The sequence below is a fragment of the Amphiura filiformis genome, chromosome 14 (genome assembly GCF_039555335.1).
Source record: "Amphiura filiformis chromosome 14, Afil_fr2py, whole genome shotgun sequence".
Taxonomy (NCBI): Eukaryota; Metazoa; Echinodermata; class Ophiuroidea; order Amphilepidida; family Amphiuridae; genus Amphiura; species Amphiura filiformis.
The window spans coordinates 21,388,187-21,406,648 of NC_092641.1; the positions used below are offsets into that span (position 1 = coordinate 21,388,187).

An 18,462-nucleotide genomic window follows, 5' to 3' on the forward strand; every position below is an offset into this window, starting at 1 on the left:
GTAGCGCTATTGGATATAGATTTTTGCTGATTGATATTTGTGAGTCCATTCTTTCCTGATTACAAGACTGAAAATTTTATTTTAATCGGACATTCGGTTACCAAAATATGGCCTGTCAAAATGGCGCAAAACAAAAAAGTTGGCAACAAATTTCTATTATTTTTGTCATGCAATGTTGTCAGGTAATTTTCTAATTATATGCAAGAATTATGCAAAGTAAAATTTTCAGATACAAAATAAGATATAAAACCCACGGATGCCTTTGGCAAATTTCCATTTGCATAAATTACTTAGGGCCCTAATCAACTTAGTGGCCCTAATTAATTATGCAAATTTAAATTTGCCAAAACGCAACCGTAATTTTGTAGTATCTTGTGTGTTCTACCCATGTACCATGCCTCAGTACCATAGCTCTTATAATTGTACTGAAAACTTTCATTTGCATAATTCATGCATGTAATTAGAAAATCATCTGGACTTGTCAAAATAAAAAAAAAAAAGAAAGTTGTTGCCAATTTTTTGTTTTGGTTTCGCGCCATTTTGACAGGACATATCTCAAGAACCGAATGTGCGATTGAAACAAAATGTTCATTTTTGCAATCTACAGAGCAAGAGCTTTAACATATATCTAAATGGAAAGAAAATTTAAATTTGTGCATTAGCCAAGAGCGCCACCTTAAGTCATCTTGCAAACCTGCAAATAATGCTGATGTATAAAATAAGAGCTTCAAACTTTCAGATATGAAGAGCTCCACATGCAGGCAGCCGTTTCTGTTTTTGATGTTGTTTTATTATTTTTTATTTTTTAAATATAATTGTATCAAGAGTCATTTCTTGGGGATTTTTTGACTGCGATTGTAACGTTTTAGATTAACGAATTTTCGTATCAGATTCTTTTATGCTTGTTTATTATATTTTGTATTTAGGACTAAATATTAATATTATTATATTTAGGGAGTCTTTTCATAGGCCATTACTTTTTTGGTTGCGTAATTGAATAAAAATTCAAAACATTTTTGTTTTGTTTTCTTTCCTTCATTTGTGCTTTGTCTTGCATCGAAGGGGCCAATATCAACACCTTGTTTGTAACAAGTATTGTGTGGGGAAAGATGATTCTTGCATGTTATTTTTATTTTTTATCTCAACAAACAAAAGCACATTTCTCAGTCATAGTCTTACAACGGTCATGGGCATGTGTGCAAAAAATTTGCAACAATAGAATGTAAAAAACAGACATACATACCGCGCATGGGGATTGGGGAAGCAAATACTTTCCTTATTTTTTAATTCAAACGAATTAATCAATTATTCCGAATTATATTAACGCAATAAAATTGCAATACTTTATAGTACATGTATTTGAACAGCAATGAAGCCGGCCATATGCGTATCATACCATACACTGCCGCCTAGAAGTGAAATCGCACTACACACAATCCTAACAGATGCTCAACACTGTAATATAATGCTATACAACTTGTATCAAATCTAGTTTGTAATAGTTCCTTGACCCTTTTACATTAATAAATTCAACTTTCTATGACCCTCTAGTGCATAACCAAGGGGGTGACACTAAATCCCCGGTTGTTCTATTAGCAACGCAAACATGTGACAAGTCCCGTTGGTTTCAGTGGCGTAGATTTCTTTTTCACATTTGGGGGGATGAAGTTGGAAAAAATCTTGAAGTATAGTCAATCCAGCACCCTTTGGCGACAGAATTAGTTTATGATATAAATGCGCGCGAAGCGCGCGAAAATTTTGCTATTTTGAAGCTAAACTGATGAAATATGGTGTAAAAGTAGATTAAATGCGCGCGAAGCGCGAAAATTTGCACTTTTGGGGCTAAAATGGGCAAATATGAGGTTAATTTGGTCAGAAACCCATTATCAGGCGTCAACATTGGGGGATGATTGTATGGACCATCCGCCCTGGCAAAATATTGGGGGATAAATCCCCCATCCCCCGGGATCTACGCCTATGGTTGGTTTGCTAGCTAGAAAATGAGGCCAGTTATCGATCCGTTATGAATAATTCATATTCGACCCCATGATCAAGTTGGCAAATAACGACGGCGTTAGTTTTACGAACTTTGTCTGTTTAATGAGAGTATAGCGCGCCCCAATACATCTGGGCACAAACCAGTCGAAAACGATCCGGTTTATGAAATGGCGGACGGGTATTTCCCATCAGGCACGGTGATATATATGTTTTACAAAGAAAGTCTACTAAATTAATTTCGAAATGACATTTTGCAAAAGACTTCGGTGTTGTAGTCTACACACACCTCCCCATGACCTCGCATAATCTGCAAAAAAGCCTGTCTTGCCATCAGGAAAATCGGCCGTATCAGGAAATACCTGGACAGAGAGAGCACAGAAAAACTTGTGTTTTTCACTTTACTCCGTTTTGTTTTTCACAATGCTCGTTTGCTGTAATATGTAACATTTAATGTTTACCCAGTGGTGTCTTACATTATTTTTTTTGCGATTTTTGCCGGTTTTTTTCTATTTCTTTTTCTTTGAAAGAATGAAAAAAAAATTCTAATGCGCAACATAAGCCGTCAAAACCGAAATGCGCGCGCTACGGGAAACAAACTTGTTTTTTTTATTTGGCCTTATTACCAAGTGTATATGTGGCATTTTTTATTTGGGGTCAGAGGTCACTAAGGGTCACTTCCGGTCTAACACTAAATAACGTCAACATTTTTATTAGCCAAGAAAAACATAGCAGAGATTCACACATGAATTGTTTTTACCCAGTGTATATGGTCAAAGGTCATCAAGGGGTTACTTCCGGTCTGAGATGAAACACCTTAAAATGCATCTTCTGCCACAAACACACACACACTGGGTGATGCCAATTGCACACATGTATGGACATTAGCTAGAATGTTCCACAGATTTGGGGTTAAATGTCATTAAGGGGTACTAAATAAAAAGAGGTTGTGCACCAGCAGGTCGCCTCCTCAACCTCTGTAATTTTGTGCTGTTTTATATGGTTTTTGTGGAGTATTGTTGGTATTCTGCTATGTACAAGTGTTTATTATAGACTGCTCCATCTACTGAGGATATTTATTTGAACTGGATCTGCTTTTGAAGTTAGAAATTGTCTTTTAAAGTTTCTAAAATTGGATGGACCTCAGAACTACCTAGACTACAGTATAGCATACAGTTACTGTTAACCCTTTCTGCACTGTACTAGAGCCACTTCAAACTCTACTCATGCTTGGTAAGCCAACTTTAATGGGAACATCAATTATTTAAAGTGACTGTTTACAAGAACTACATTTATTGTTATGCTGTCATGCTGACCTGCTGGTTTCAAGTACTTGTAATTCTATTGACAGTTTCTCATGGTGGTCAATATGTACAAACAACAACATATGATGAACTATGGTGTCCTTTGACTCCTATACAATATACTGTGCAATATGATCTGTGTTATGTTCATCCCAGATTTCCAACCCTTATACATCAGAGCATAACAACTTCTGGTTTTTAAAAGCACGTATTCCATACCACCATAACTCTGATGCTACTTTTCATCTCCGCCTCCTTGTTGCTGGTGATGTAAACCCTAACCCCGGACCTGACCAATGTCCATCACCATCCCAAACGTCGAACTTTGGCCATCGCATTACTTATGATCGTGACAAACTACTTGAATTCAAAGACTATGGAAAATCCACTCATATCAACCCTGATGTTTGGAAATGTCATAGATCTTTAAAGATCAATTCCATGCCCTGCAACTCATAGAGGAAAAGGTCCCAGGATAAGATTCCGCACAGATTCACCAAATGAAGTTGAGCCTGAAAATAACAACGTTAGCCGGAACACCGGGATCTCCACAAGGAAAGATGATAGAAACTGTAAAATAAACAATATTAAAATAAACAATATTGACTCTGACGATGTTTTAAAAACCTTTTCTAAGAAGGGTATTCACATTATCAATCTCAATGCCCGTGCTGTTTGTCCCAAAATGAGTGAATTAAAATTGATTGCATCCAATACTAGAGCCAAGATAACTACTGTCTGTGAAACATGGCTGGATGATTCAGTCACCGATAATGAAATCAACATTCCTAATTTCTCTGTTTACCTGCATCTACATTCATTCTGATTTGGCATTTAATCCCAGGCCTGATTTAGACATTCCCAAAATGGAAGCTATTTGGACTGAGATTTTGCTACCAAGATGCAAACCTTTTATTGTTGGTTCCTGTTACAGGCCTGAAAAGCATTCACAATTTATCAACAATCTTGAGAATGTCCTTTCAAAATTGCCTGCTGATTCTGAAGTGATTATTTTGGGTGATATGAACATTGTGTGCTTTACGTAAAGACCGAGTATACACCAAATATGCTAACATGTTGCACTTGTTTGGACATAAACAACTTATTCATACCCCAACTAGAATCACCCCTACCACAAAGTCTGCTCTTGATCACATTATATGTAATTATGACAATGTAATCAGTCAATATGGTGTGGTAACAACTGGGTTAAGTGATCACTTTTCACGTACTGTACAAGGAAGTCACCCAAAGCAACATTTAACGAGCATAAAAGAGTTAAAGTAAGATCTTTAAAGAATTACAGCAAGGAATCTTTTATTGATAAGTTGTCTGAAACTTACTGGTCTGAAATATTGTTATGTAACGATGTTGATAGAACTTGGTCCATGTTTTGTAACATATTCTTGAACACTCTTGACTCTGTTGCTCCTCTAAGGAAAGTTCGGATTAAACAACGCTCTGAACCATGGATGACAAGTGAGATTATTGATAACATCAGAGAAAGAGACTGTTTGCTTGCAAAATTTAATAAAAACAAACATATGTCTGAGTATTATAAAGAGTACTGTAAGTTACGTAATAAAGTCCAAAGAGAGATACGATCTGCTAAACAACAGTACATGTTGCATAAGATTGAGGCAAATAAATATGATTCTAAAAAGCTCTGGAAAAATCTCAAAGAGCTTGGGTACCAAAACAAAACAAAAGACTCTACCAATATGGTTTTAGATATTGATGGTAAAAAGTGTTTTGAGAACAAAGAAGTTGCTAATCATTTCAACAAATTCTTTACTGGAGTTGCTGCCAAACTTGTTGGTGAGCTACCTGAGCCAAGCGGTCTTTATGATGTTAACTCCAACAGGTTCCAAAGCTATTACAGTCATATCAGGAATGGATCCTTTGATCTCCATGAGGTCAGTGAGACCTTTGTCTATGATGAGCTAACCAATCTTAACATCGATAAAAGCACTGGCTTAGATGGCTTGCCGGCTCGTTTTCTGAAAGATGCTGCAGAAGTCATTAAAACTCCAATCACATCTATTATTAATCTCTCTATCAGGACTGAAGTGTTTCCAAGTGAAATGAAAATTGCCAAGGTCAAACCATTATATAAAAAGAAGAGCAGGTTGGAAGTAGGCAACTACAGACCTGTTAGTATTTTGTCTGTGGCCTCCAAAATTTTGGAGAAGGCAGTGTTTGTACAATTTAACAGGTATCTCACGGAAAATAACATCTTAATTAAATTTCAGTCAGGTTTTAGAGGTAAATATTCCACAGACACATGTCTTATCTATCTTCAAGATCATATCAGAAACCAAATCAGTGCTGGTCTGTTTACTGGAATGGTGCTTCTTGACATCCAGAAAGCATTCGACAGTGTTAATCACTCTATTTTATGTCAAAAGCTTACTGCTCTGGGTATGGACTCCACTAAATGGTTTGAGTCATATCTGAATTGCAGATCTCAGATTGTTAATGTTAATGGCTCAGACTCCAACTCTATGGCTTTAACATGTGGAGTTCCACAGGGGAGTATCTTGGGTCCCATTTTGTTCCTTTGTTACGTGAACGACATGCCCAACTGTGTTGATTGTATGCTCCTTCAGTATGCAGACGATAGCGCTCTGTTGGTTTCTGATAAAGATCCGTTGAAAATTGGGCAGCAGCTTAGCAAAAATCTCGAAAGCTGTAACAAATGGCTCATAAATAATAAACTTTCTCTCCACATGGGTAAAATAGAACTCATTCTTTTTGGAACAAAACGTAAATTGAAGAATTGACAAAATTATACCATTGAGAGTGAAGGGCAAACAATTCATGCTACCCTCTCAGTCAAATACTTAGGCCTTACTATTGATCAGTGCTTGAATGGTGACGAAATGGGTCTTGGTGTCATAAAAAAAGTAAATTCTAGACTCAAATTTCTTTACAGACAGGCAAAGTTTCTTGATCAAAATATCAAGAAAATGTTGTGCTCTGCTCTCGTACTTTGTTTGTTTGATTACTCTATTTCTTCTTGGCATGCTGGCACACATAATCAGATAAGTAAAAGCCTACAAATTGCTCAAAAGTTATCAGATTTATTTTAAATAAGAATTGCATGTATCATATTACAGAAGATGATTTTAAAGATCTTAATTTTCTTAACATACAAAATAGGGCTAAACAACTCAGGTTGAACCATGTTTTTGATATTTTTAATGAAGTTGGCCCAGACTATCTTAGTTCAAATTTTACCAGAGTTTCAAACGTGCACCAATACAGTACTAGAAACAGTGCTCAACACTTTCGTGTTCCAAAATCCACATCCACTACCATCACTTCTGGCTCTTTTTATTATAATGCCATTCAGGATTGAGCCAACTTACCAAGTGCAATCAAATCAATTTCTAATAAACCAAGTTTCAAAAAGTCTGTAAAAACTCATCTTTTTAACCAAATTTAGTTTCTAATGATTTTAATCATGTTTAAAGATTTAATTTTACTTTTAATATTCACTTGTATATATATATTTCTTTATATGTTTTTATATGTATTTATGCCTTTTGCCCTTCTATGTATAAAGGACCCCTTCGGAAATAAGCCTTTGGGCTTAAAGGGCTATCCTGTGATATCTCCTTGTTTGTTTTTTGTGTATTATATGTTATTTATCTTTTTATGCGTTTTATATCTATTTATCTTGTATTGTTGTATGTGCAATATGGAGATACCGAATAAAATCAAATCAAATCAAATCAAACTACCGGTCGACAACAACGAACGACTGTCTTCGTGGTCGCAGGACCACAGTTCTGGCTGGTTTAAATTGAATTCAAGATGCCTGCCAATATGATGTCCAAAATGGCTGCCAGAAGTCAGTCAGTCGTGAGCACGCTCAAACGCTGCTCTGTGTGAAAATAAATATGCATAACAACCAGTGCGCGTAATGCTCCGTGACCAATTATGCATACTAATTAGTTCATGACATTCCCCTGTTAGAAGAGCTCTAATTTCTTTGTTTTAATACTAAAAATTGCAAAACTTTCAAATTATCATGCCAACCTATTTAACTAGCACATTGCAAAATAAGAAATAGATCTAAGTTCATTTAGATGGATAAATAGCGTGTTTTTTGAACTAGCAAATTTCAATACAAAAATCGGAAAAAACGCAGTATTAAATTCCATTTTTCGGCGGTAATTCAAATAACACATTCGTATAATTCAAAAATATGACCGATACAAAGGTTTTGAATACCAATACCTCGAAAAATCCGTACGAATGGGCGTAAATCGACCAGGAGGTAGACACTTTTTTACGAAGGTCAAATGAGGTTCGAGAACAATCAGCCTGTGACATTCCCCTGTTTGAAGAGATCTAATTTCTTTATTTTAACACGAAAAATTATCACTCTCTCAAATTATCATACCAAACTAGTGATCTTGCATGTCCCAAAAAAAGAAGGAAATCAAAGATTATTTAGATGAAAAATAAACGTGTGTTTTGAACTAAACAATTTCAGTAAAAAGTTGGGAAAAAAGCACCATATTTAAACTTAATTTTGTATTTGTAATTTAAATAACACAATCTTAAAAATCACAAATATGAAAGATAAAACGGTTTTGTACACAAATGCCACGAAAATGTTGTACAAATTGACGTAAATCACCCGGGAGGTAGACAGTTATCGGCGAAGATGAAATGAGCTTTGAAAATATTCAGGTTTTTTAAAACTTTTTGTTTACTTATTTACGCCGTGGCGAACTGAAACGCGTATCACGCTGCACACCACTTGCATAGCGCGAGCGTCACGCAAAGTTAACCGCGCGCCGGCGCTGTATTTGCGTTAGGGCGCGGACAACCCGAATGTTGATTGATAGGTGACGCAAAAAATGCCACGAGAAAGGCCTGCAATTCGGTAAAATTCGCATTTTTTCATCGTTTTTGAAGAACAATTTAGACTACTAATCTAAATAACACATACCTATAAATATACCAAACAAAGCGGAATTATGTGAACTACATGAAAATGACGTCAAAAAAGTTCATGATTCGGTAAATCGGAGAGGAGGTAGACGAATGTCGCCTAAGGTTTTCAATTTGGGTAAATTCAACAAAAAGTTAGTGTCATTTAAATGACCAAAAACAACAAAAATAAAGCAAACTTGGTCTCGTTTTTTATCACAGAATTAAATGTACATGCCTCCTTAGCAATTCGGAAGCAATTTCTAAATGTTTTTCAGAAAACAGATGCCAGTATACCCCTTATCTTTCAGGTCAGCCAGTGCTCAGCGTGTTTTTGTCCAAATTATTGTACACGGATTGCAAGCGAGAAACCATGAGATTCTTCGGGATCCTCATTTCACAACTGGCCGTTTGAGCTCATTAGCGACCGTGCTCACGACTGACTGAAGTAGAATTTCAATAATATAATGTAACCATCACCTGAAATGACCGGATATTATGTATTTGGCCACAATTTTTTTCAATAATTGCATGTTTTGAATTCAAGATGGCCACCAATGATATTGTATTCAAAATGGCCGTCAGAAGGACTTACAGTGTAAATATGTATCCGATACCATCAAATGTCCTTGGGGATATGTCCTGTAGAGGCATATCGTCGATGTACCTAAAAACAATCACATTAACCATAATTATCACAGCATGTGAACGACACTGTGTATAAGCACGGCGTTCATGGAAAACATTTAACAAATTCCAATAATATGTTCGTTTTATTATTCTATTATTCTATTTTTATTTTGACATCTGAATAAAAGGTAGCCTTTCACATTATTTAGCCAGTGCCGAAGTTTTGCTTTAAATGTGAGTCTCTTGCATGCATTTGCAACGGGTCGGGCGATCAGGTGAATTATACCCTATCTTTACGAAACTATGAGCTTTATAAACATGATAAATAGGTATTCTTCTCTGTGTACAGACTGCCGGCTTCACGTCCCCTCCGAAGGCAGGGTGTATTAGCATGGTCTTTGCGGTGCATGAGTGATGCGGAAGTCTACCGATGTTACCATGTAAATTTGGACTTTCAGAAACAAGTACAACAAATATTTTCCATTGCACATCGTTTGCCTTTCATCTCTTTTGCCTTTATGATTGAGATCTATACTTGAGATTCGTAGATACTCTATACAGGAGAATGTTTCATAATCTTTACATAACTAAAAATCGTGACGGCCGTATCACAGAGTGCCGTATTTGCATAATGCGTATTTCCAGAAAAACGGCGTTGGAGTTTTTGAGAAATTTATTGTTTCAGTACTCTTAAAATATACCATCTATTGAATTAAAACCATTCCAGTCTAAAGAAGACGTTCATCAAGTTAATATAAATGCTATTCTAGTCATAGATACTTCACTTTATCCGAGTATTCAAACAAACAAATACGTCAGTATGTAAAACGGTAAAAATTACACATTGACATGCGATGCAAATAACACCGTTGTATTTCAATGCGACAAAATATGTCAGTATGTGAAACAACAAAAACATCGATTTTTATGTCAAAGTTTAAATACAACGGCAAATACGTCGCTATGTAAAACGGCGATTTTTACGAACGGCCGGGTGAACGGCAAGATACGCCACTATGAAAAACACGTGTAAATGAACGGATTGAAGCAAATACGCTACTATGTGAAACGGACAATATGAAATTAAGCAAATACGACCATGTTGATTAATTAATTAATTATCTCACTAATGGAGCAGCATCCATAGTTAGGATTTGGTAATTTTGAAGAGTGTTGTCTACTTACTTACTCTGCCAAAATTCAGAAAAATGTCAAAAATGCGTCAATATGTAATACGACCGACGAAATGTACTGGCCCATCGGAATTAGTGCAAAAATCAGCTCATGTTGTGTAAAAATCCACTTGCAGAAAAATAAACGACAACTTACATTGTAAGGAAAAATTTATTTTTTGTCGGACCAAAGATTCCTCCAGGCAAGTATCGCAGACGTCCGCCGCTAAATGAACTGTTAAAAAGCAAAACAAAAAAGTACTCGTTTATCTTTTGATTTGAAATTACTTGGTACTCTAGGTCGGGAAACGTGAGTTAGATTTAATATTTCCCTAGAGAAGTCCTTTTCAGAGGGCTGAACTTTCGGAACTCTAGCGAGTGCCATCCTCAGAGCAACTAAATAAACATGATGATGCGCCTTATATATACTAGGGGAACTGTCAATAGGACATGTCAAAGTGATTGACATAAAGTGTCAATGAGGGGGATATCAAAATGATCGACAGGAAGTGTCAATGAATCAAAAGGAGAACGTCATGCGTGGAGAACAAACAGGCTAATTAACTTGGTCAGAGGTCCTTTTCAATAATCTATTCCATTCAGGAGGAATGACCACTCCTTTGTTCCTATTGAAATTGTCTGGAGTGGAATGGATATGTCCATGGTAATGAAATCTCGCGCATCGTCAAAATATAATCCGATATTTCTTTTTCTTTTTCGTTTATTGATTTTTTTGGGTGGCTGGGTATACTTTATTATTTTGGGGTGAGTTGGTAGGGTTTCTTGTTTAGTAATTTATGTTTATCGTGAAGTTATGAGACTAGGCCAAGTAATTCATTAAAAGGCCTCTATATCGGCAATTTTTGCAATTTTAAGATTTATATAAATCGCCGACAATCAAACCTAATTAAACTAACTTATAAACAAAAATATGCATTGTTTTCATTAAAAACAATCTCCTACTCCTAAAAAATAGTATTTCAGATTTTATGGTAAAACAACTAATTTTTGGAATTCATTTGGTCTTCGTAGGGATAATTCAGACCGCTCATTCTTATTACAGCCTTATTTCACCACAAGTTAAATATACACAAAGACCAGATGAAAAATGTCTTGTGCTTTCACCAGCGAGATCATCAGTTGATTGCCACCTGTCTTGGGGAGTTTCGGCCCTCTTATAATCAAGACTCCCTCGAGGTGGGGGGCCGGCAGTGAAAGAAACACCACCTCCCGCTGGTGAGCTACTAAATAAAACTAAAACTCTGCTTCTAGCATCTGTTGCTAAATAAACAATCTGCTTCTCAGAAAATGAAACCGGCACAGGCCAGCTAACCAAAATAGAAGATCAAGCACCAGTTAGCACCCATACTATGTCAGCATGACAAAGCAAGACGCTTTGCCCATATGGGGATACGCCATCACCGTCAAAAGGGGGATCTGTGTATATGTACCCCCAGATGACCAAACTAGTCTGTAGTAAGCAGACGGGATAAGGCGCCTCTAACCCTACCATGCAGCTGGAATCACTTAAACCTAGCTAACTGGAGTTGATATGAAGGAATGAGAACAAGTAAAAGATATGGCTAGCTGGCCTGCCTGCTCTGGCTGAGGATACTGATGATGTACTTCACTTCCAGATTATCTACTCCTCTGAATGTACTTGGACCACACCCACGACGATCCTGATTCTGCAGCCTCTGACGCTGCCCTGCTAACTGACTTTAGCTCTCTCCTGTTGAAGCCTAAATCTCGCACCACATGATATACTTACAGCAATCTAGTAACGGTAAAATCAAATACTCCGGGATCAATTTGAGAAATGTTCGGTGATTGTATTATTCTGAAAAATAAAAACAAACTAGACATGACTGTGGTCTTAGACCACGAATACAGCCTTGATGTGACCCCTTAGTGACCTTTGAAACCAAAATCTCTGGACACTTCATTGCATTGGCTAATCGTCAACCTACTACGATAATTGTGTAATTCATTTTTGTTTTGTAATTTTGAGAACAAAGTTCAAAAGATGGTTCAAGCATGCATCAATTACGTAGTCACCCTAATTACTTGTGTTTATATATTATCCCTTATCATTTCTCATTATCATTTGTTCTTGTGCAAAGACTTTTGTGAATAAATATGTTTAAATGAGTCACCCCATCTAAAAATCATATATAGTTGGCAAAGGCCAAAACATTTTTATCTCATAGGTTGGAAGGGCTTTGGGTGTAGATTGTAAAAATCCACTTTGCTCGCCCATATGATAACCGTTGCCATGGTAACGACCTGTAATGTGTTTTAGGCAATTTTGACTCATATCAGACTGAAAATTCTGAAACTTAGCCAATTGTGATTATTTTTCCAAGTGTAAGGATACTTTTTTGCGCAAAGTATATAACGGAGTAATTGAAAAATATTAAGGGGTTAACAACCCTCTTTTGTTGTCGATGTTACATAATATGGCTCAGTTGTTCAAGGGTTAACTTAACGGTGTACTTACAAATCAACTAAAATTCCGGGCAGGCCACTAAGAGTCTCCCTATTAAAGGACACTTGATGAACATGCTTTAGATGTCTATCAGTAATGCAAAAAGAACACAAAAATAACAATGTGATGAATCAGTGATAATTTATCCGGAAATATTTTTACTCGTAATTATGTTTCTTCATCTATTCTTTCCCAATTTGTACAGGGTATCCCTGAAAGAATTGATCATCGGAAACTTAATTGTTTGGGTATTTTAACGACATAAATTACATAACTAAATACTTGCTGTGGTTGAGGAATAAATCAGCTATCACATACTTCTTGAATTTTGACAATTGATCATACCGTTCTTGAAATATAAGAATTTTACGAAATTCCCTCATTTTTAAGCCTTTCCACAGATTCAAATATCAATCGATGATCTATTATATTCAGAGTGCTAAGGCCATCTTGATTCAATAATTCGCCTCAAAGCCCCGCGCGCATTAGTAAAATCGCCCGTTGGATTGAGTAAATTTCAGTTTTTTCGGTTGTTTTAGTTTTTTTCCCGATTCTCACGTCATACGTCAGACATCGTCAGACGTCAAAATAGCCTAAAGCGTAAATCTCAATTATAATTCTTCATCTGCAACCTCCTTCTTGCCACAGATACACACACACAAAAAAAAAAAAAAAAAAAGCATTTTTAAAATTAAAAACAATAAATTAAACCGCATTCCGTATTAGGTTTTTAACTTGGGAAGGGCTTTGAGACGAATTATTAAATTAAGATGGCCTAATCACTGCGCATAATCATCGCGTGATGCGTTTGTCTCGGTCCCAGCCGGTTTGTGTTCATCCGTCACTAAACAAACCGTCTGGCGACAACCGTGAAATAATGACCGCTGATTGGTTAATGATTTTCCAAATAAAACTGTTTTCAATATTGGCTATAGGACGTGACTTACACTAAACATCATAGGCCTCCCACTATTTGTAGATACCGCAAACGTAAAATATACGCTAGCTCACAGTTACTGAGGGGCCAACCGTCTGGTGTCGCATTTCATCAGCGACTCGCAGCGAGTACTCACGTACGTTGTGTGGATTAATGTAACCACATAGCTGTCCATCAACCGTCAAGCCCAGCGCTGATCGACAGCCATTTCTCAGTCAGAACATTTTCTTATGAAGATGATTGGCCAATCAGAAAATACGAACTATGAGGTTGTCGCCAGACGGTTTGTTTAGTGACGAAGGAGCGTAAATCAGCTGGGACCGAGACTAATGATGCGTTTACTGTCATTGATAGATATTGACTCCGTGGAACGGATTGAAAATTATGTGGTTTCGTAAAATTCTTTTATTCCAAAAACGAACCGGTCAACTGTCAAAATTCAAAAAGTATGTGATAGCTGATAATGTTCCTCAACATCATCAGTTACTTACGTTTACGTTTGACCTATCTAGGACGTGCCGTTCTTGAATTATAACCAAAAAGTCAAAGATCACGTTTTTGGCTCTATTGACTTTGACCTATTTTGCTGTGTTACCTAGGTAACGAAACATCCAAGATGGTGCAATTATCCTTATTTGAAGTGTTTTATCAAAACGAACATTTTGACACCTCTTTTGGCAGAATCGGAGCACTTTGATGTTGTTGACCCCCATAGAGCCAAAAACGTGACCTTTAACCTTTTTGGTAGGTCCTAAATAGGTCAACTGTACATTTTCTGAATCCTTGTGACTAGATAAATACATTGAAATGGTTTTAACACAATTTGAGCAACGTTGAAATGTGACCCTGTGTAAAGTTCGATGACCTTTTCCCGCCAAAGCTACTCCGGTTCAATTGCTATCGGGTATTTTTGTGTAGCCCATGATGTCAACTACCTATGGTAAAACTGCAGCTTTGACCCCCTCCCTCCCCAAGTGGTACCGCCCAATCCCCCGAGCTCACACACTACTATAAGAAACTGAAAATTTAATATTTCCGAGTTCCGACTGATTTTGCTTGATCGCATCACATTATATCATTAATAAGCTTTAAGCTATATTAATACGTGGTACTTACAACAATCGTAGATGAGAAAGTCCAGAAAAAGCTCCATCGTGAATATATAACGGATTAATAGAAAGATCTCTGTGATATGAATAATATTTAATGTGTTCATGTTAACATGCTTTATGCGCATCACACCAATGGTAGTATTAAAGAGCATTCCCTTAAAGGTAAGGATTCCCACGTGACATCGTATGGTATAGGTCAAAAGTAGATTGAACAATTTGGTGGTGTTCAACGATGTTTATTGACATTATATATTTTTATGTCAATAAACATCGTTGAACACCACCAAATTGTTCAATCTACTTATTCCCTTAAAGGCTCGGATAGCGACGTTTTCACGTATTTTTTGTGGGACCTGGGAGCACATCAGACACATCCAATTGCATTTTAAATACGGGGAATATCCTTTTGATAAATAATTTTAATTTTTTGAATTTCATGGCAATTGACATTTTTGACATTTAAAAATGTTATGTCTTTTGGGGAAAATGTATATCTTCAATTAGAAAGGTCAGAATTTTAATACATGTATAATGGACAGCTGTCCTTCCAGCTACATAGATCATTCGATTTATAAAGTCAACCTCGAGGACAGTTAAATATTAAAAATATCAATTTTTAATAAGGACATTCCTCGTATACAGAGTACGATTTGGTATGTCTGATGTGCTTTATTATTATTATTATAAGTGTTAATATTATTATTATTAGAGTTATTATTATTATTATTATTATTATTATTATTATTATTATTATTATTATTATTATTAGTAGTAGTAGTAGTAGTAGTAGTAGTAGTAGTAGTAGTAGTAGTAGTAGTATCATAGTAATATGTTACGGTAGTATACATAATATGTTACGGTTATACATAATAGAAGTAACATACAAGTAAATTAGATGCACACAGCTGGAGAAGGTTCCATTTGATATCGATGAAATGTTGTTAGATGACAGGTCGCTGTTGTAAGAATCAGAACAGCGTTTAGGGGGTACTACACCCCTGCCCAATGTTGTGCCTATTTTTGCATTTTTCTCAAAAATTATAGCGCATTGGTGACAAGTAAGATATGCATATTATAGGGGCAAGGACTACAACTACTGCACTAGAAATTTTATTTCAACACAGACAACAGTTGTGGAGTTACAGTCAAAAATGAGGGAAACCAATATTTGATCAATAAATCTACTACTACTTGTCTCGACTTGCTGAATTTTCAGTGCAGTAGTTGTAGTCCTTGACCCTATAATATACATATCTTACTTGTCACCAATGCGCTATAATTTTTGAGAAAAATGCAAAATTAGGCACAAAATTGGCCAGGGGTGTAGTACCCCCTTAAGTTAAGAGCGTATCGTGTACATAGGTATCATCAGGTTTTTAAAAAAAAACATAACAGTATATAAAATAAATAATTAAATGAATAAATAAATAAATTTGAAGATATAACATTTATTCAACTTGAAATTATGTCAGTGAGCATAACTTTTGCGGTAGCTAAAGACATTTTGCCTGATTTTGGTGGAAATTATATTATTGTTTTTTCTCAAATTGACATTTTGTTTTTCAAACTTGTCAAAATTGATCAAGTTATATAGCCAAAAAAGTACTTTTTAGGGTTTGATGCTTCAAAATGGTACATTTTCTCTTATTATATGACATTTTTGTTGTAATAGTACCAAAATTCATACGCACGGCTTCGGTTTTTAGTAAATATTCGCCCTACCGTATTGTAACTTTCAGCTTCGAGGGCGCACTGTCATTTTAAGGTGTTTATGGTTCAGTGCGTTAAAACAAGAAAGAAAGAAAGAAAGCGCAGTGATTTATAGTGCGCTACGCATAGGCACAACGCCTCGACGTTGATCCACAAGCCTCAGCACACTTTACAGGTTGTCGCTGACCACTACGACCCCACATCATTCCATAAACCATTTAACAACATAGTCTCAGGTCAACCTATGTTGAATTTTTGATCATTTGGCATCTAAATCATAATAGTTTCACCTGTTATTAGTGGCATTTAACTGTGGGAGTTCTGAATATGAGAAAATTCCACCCGAAATTAGCCATTTTCCCATTGAAACCCGTGTAATACATAATACGTGGCATTTACCTGTACGGTTTATTTCACAGGCACAATGTGTTTTTGGAGCCTTATGCTGGTTTCATACTACCCTGCCGCTTGCCGCTGAGCGGCGTGGCGCACGCGCATTGCAGACAAATGGACACACTAAAGGCTTGTCATTGGTTGAAACGCCCTGCCGCTTGCCGCAGCGGTAAGCGACAGGAAAGTATGACGGGCGCTTTATGTGGGTCATATTGCTCAATTTGTCATATTTTCCCACAACAATCAAACCATAAAAATATCGTAATTTTTACGATATTTGAGTCATAAGACAAAATGTCAAACGAATAGCAAGTTCTCTATAATTTTGATAATTCAAGCACTTTTTTCCTATACGATGCAAAATTCAAAAAAATTCTGATTTCTTGTCAAATATAGAAAATCCACGAATGGACGTACGTACGTGCGCCCACACAAAAATAGTCAAATTGGTCCTGCAAACCATTTTTGCATGGGATATCATGCAACAATAGCTAAATGATGTGGCATTTACATATGCAAACACTGAATGCTTTCAAACACTCTATAATTATTTTGATAGCAAAACTTACACTAACTCAATGTTTCTAGTATTAATAAACATTCCAAATATATCTGTCAATTGGTTGTATTGACCATACCTGCGGATGAGGATAATAATAGAATAATAATAATAATAATAATAATAACAACAACAACAACAACAACAACAACAACAACAACAAGAACAAGAACAACAACAACAACAATAATAATAATAATAATAATAATAATAATAAACATAATAATAATGATAACACTAATAATAATAATAATAATAGTAATAATAATAATAATAATAATAATAATAATAATAATAATAATAATAATAATAATAATAATAATAATAATAATAATAATAATAATGACAATGATTATAATAATAATAATACTAACTTTTTATACCGGTGATGATAATCATCAAAACCATGATCATGATGATAGAATAAGACACAAACACTTTTGGTGAAAATAATATACATACAATTTGGTGTAGCTATCGTATTATTTTTGTCACGATAATGATGATGATGATGACGATAGCAATAATATGATACATACAATCTGTATAGTGAATATGGTAGCCTGTACATCGTAGCTATCTTGTTATATTTCAAGGTCCTATGAATGAAAACAAACAAGAAAAGCTATGAAGATTTTACTGCTGGTATAAAAGGTTACTACATGAAAATTATAAATTACAGAAATAGTAGCATTTGAGTAAGATCTACGTCAGGGAGAAAAATGTGTTTTCAAAATTTAAAATTCTGGTTAGAGCTTACACAGCAGAAAGGGATACTGGAATTGCGATCGAAGAACGGCGCTACCGTTGCCAAAAGGTATGCATTTATAGGATGGGCAAAACACAAAGCAAACAAGAAATGTCTTTAAAAATGACAAAGTAATACGAATCAGAAACAGGGCTATGTACAAATAGAGTATATCATGGTATTGACTTTGTATTATTGTCTGAAAATGAGTTGGCAATTTTATATATATAGGTAATGTTGACATAAGTATATTATGTGGTGAAAGGAACTTAGATGTGAAGTTGTAATAGTATTACGGGCATTCATACATTGGTTGCATCGCGGTATGGCTGCTATAGTATGAGCACAGTAGATATTGCTGAATAGAAGCAGAAAGCAAGGTACAATAATTTGTTTGACCAAAATTAACACTGTCTTCATCCAAATAAACGAGAACAGCGTATAAAAATATAAAGATCAACGAAATA

General features: G+C 35.6%; 1 protein-coding gene across 1 annotated transcript in view; it reads right to left on the reverse strand.

The window, feature by feature from the left end:
• The window catches only part of LOC140169823 (uncharacterized), a 57,846-nt gene extending 39,453 nt beyond the window's left edge, over positions 1-18,393 (reverse strand). The window contains exons 1-8 of the mRNA XM_072193125.1: positions 17,787-18,393; positions 17,258-17,326; positions 15,470-15,541; positions 14,590-14,658; positions 12,549-12,623; positions 11,820-11,888; positions 10,206-10,283; positions 8,842-8,913 (exon numbers count right to left, since the gene is read on the reverse strand). Of these exons, the coding sequence (XP_072049226.1) occupies positions 8,842-8,913; positions 10,206-10,283; positions 11,820-11,888; positions 12,549-12,623; positions 14,590-14,658; positions 15,470-15,541; positions 17,258-17,326; positions 17,787-17,818 (536 nt within the window). The 5' untranslated portion in view covers positions 17,819-18,393. The remainder of the gene's footprint in view (positions 1-8,841; positions 8,914-10,205; positions 10,284-11,819; positions 11,889-12,548; positions 12,624-14,589; positions 14,659-15,469; positions 15,542-17,257; positions 17,327-17,786) is intronic.
• Positions 18,394-18,462: the final 69 nt, after the last annotated feature.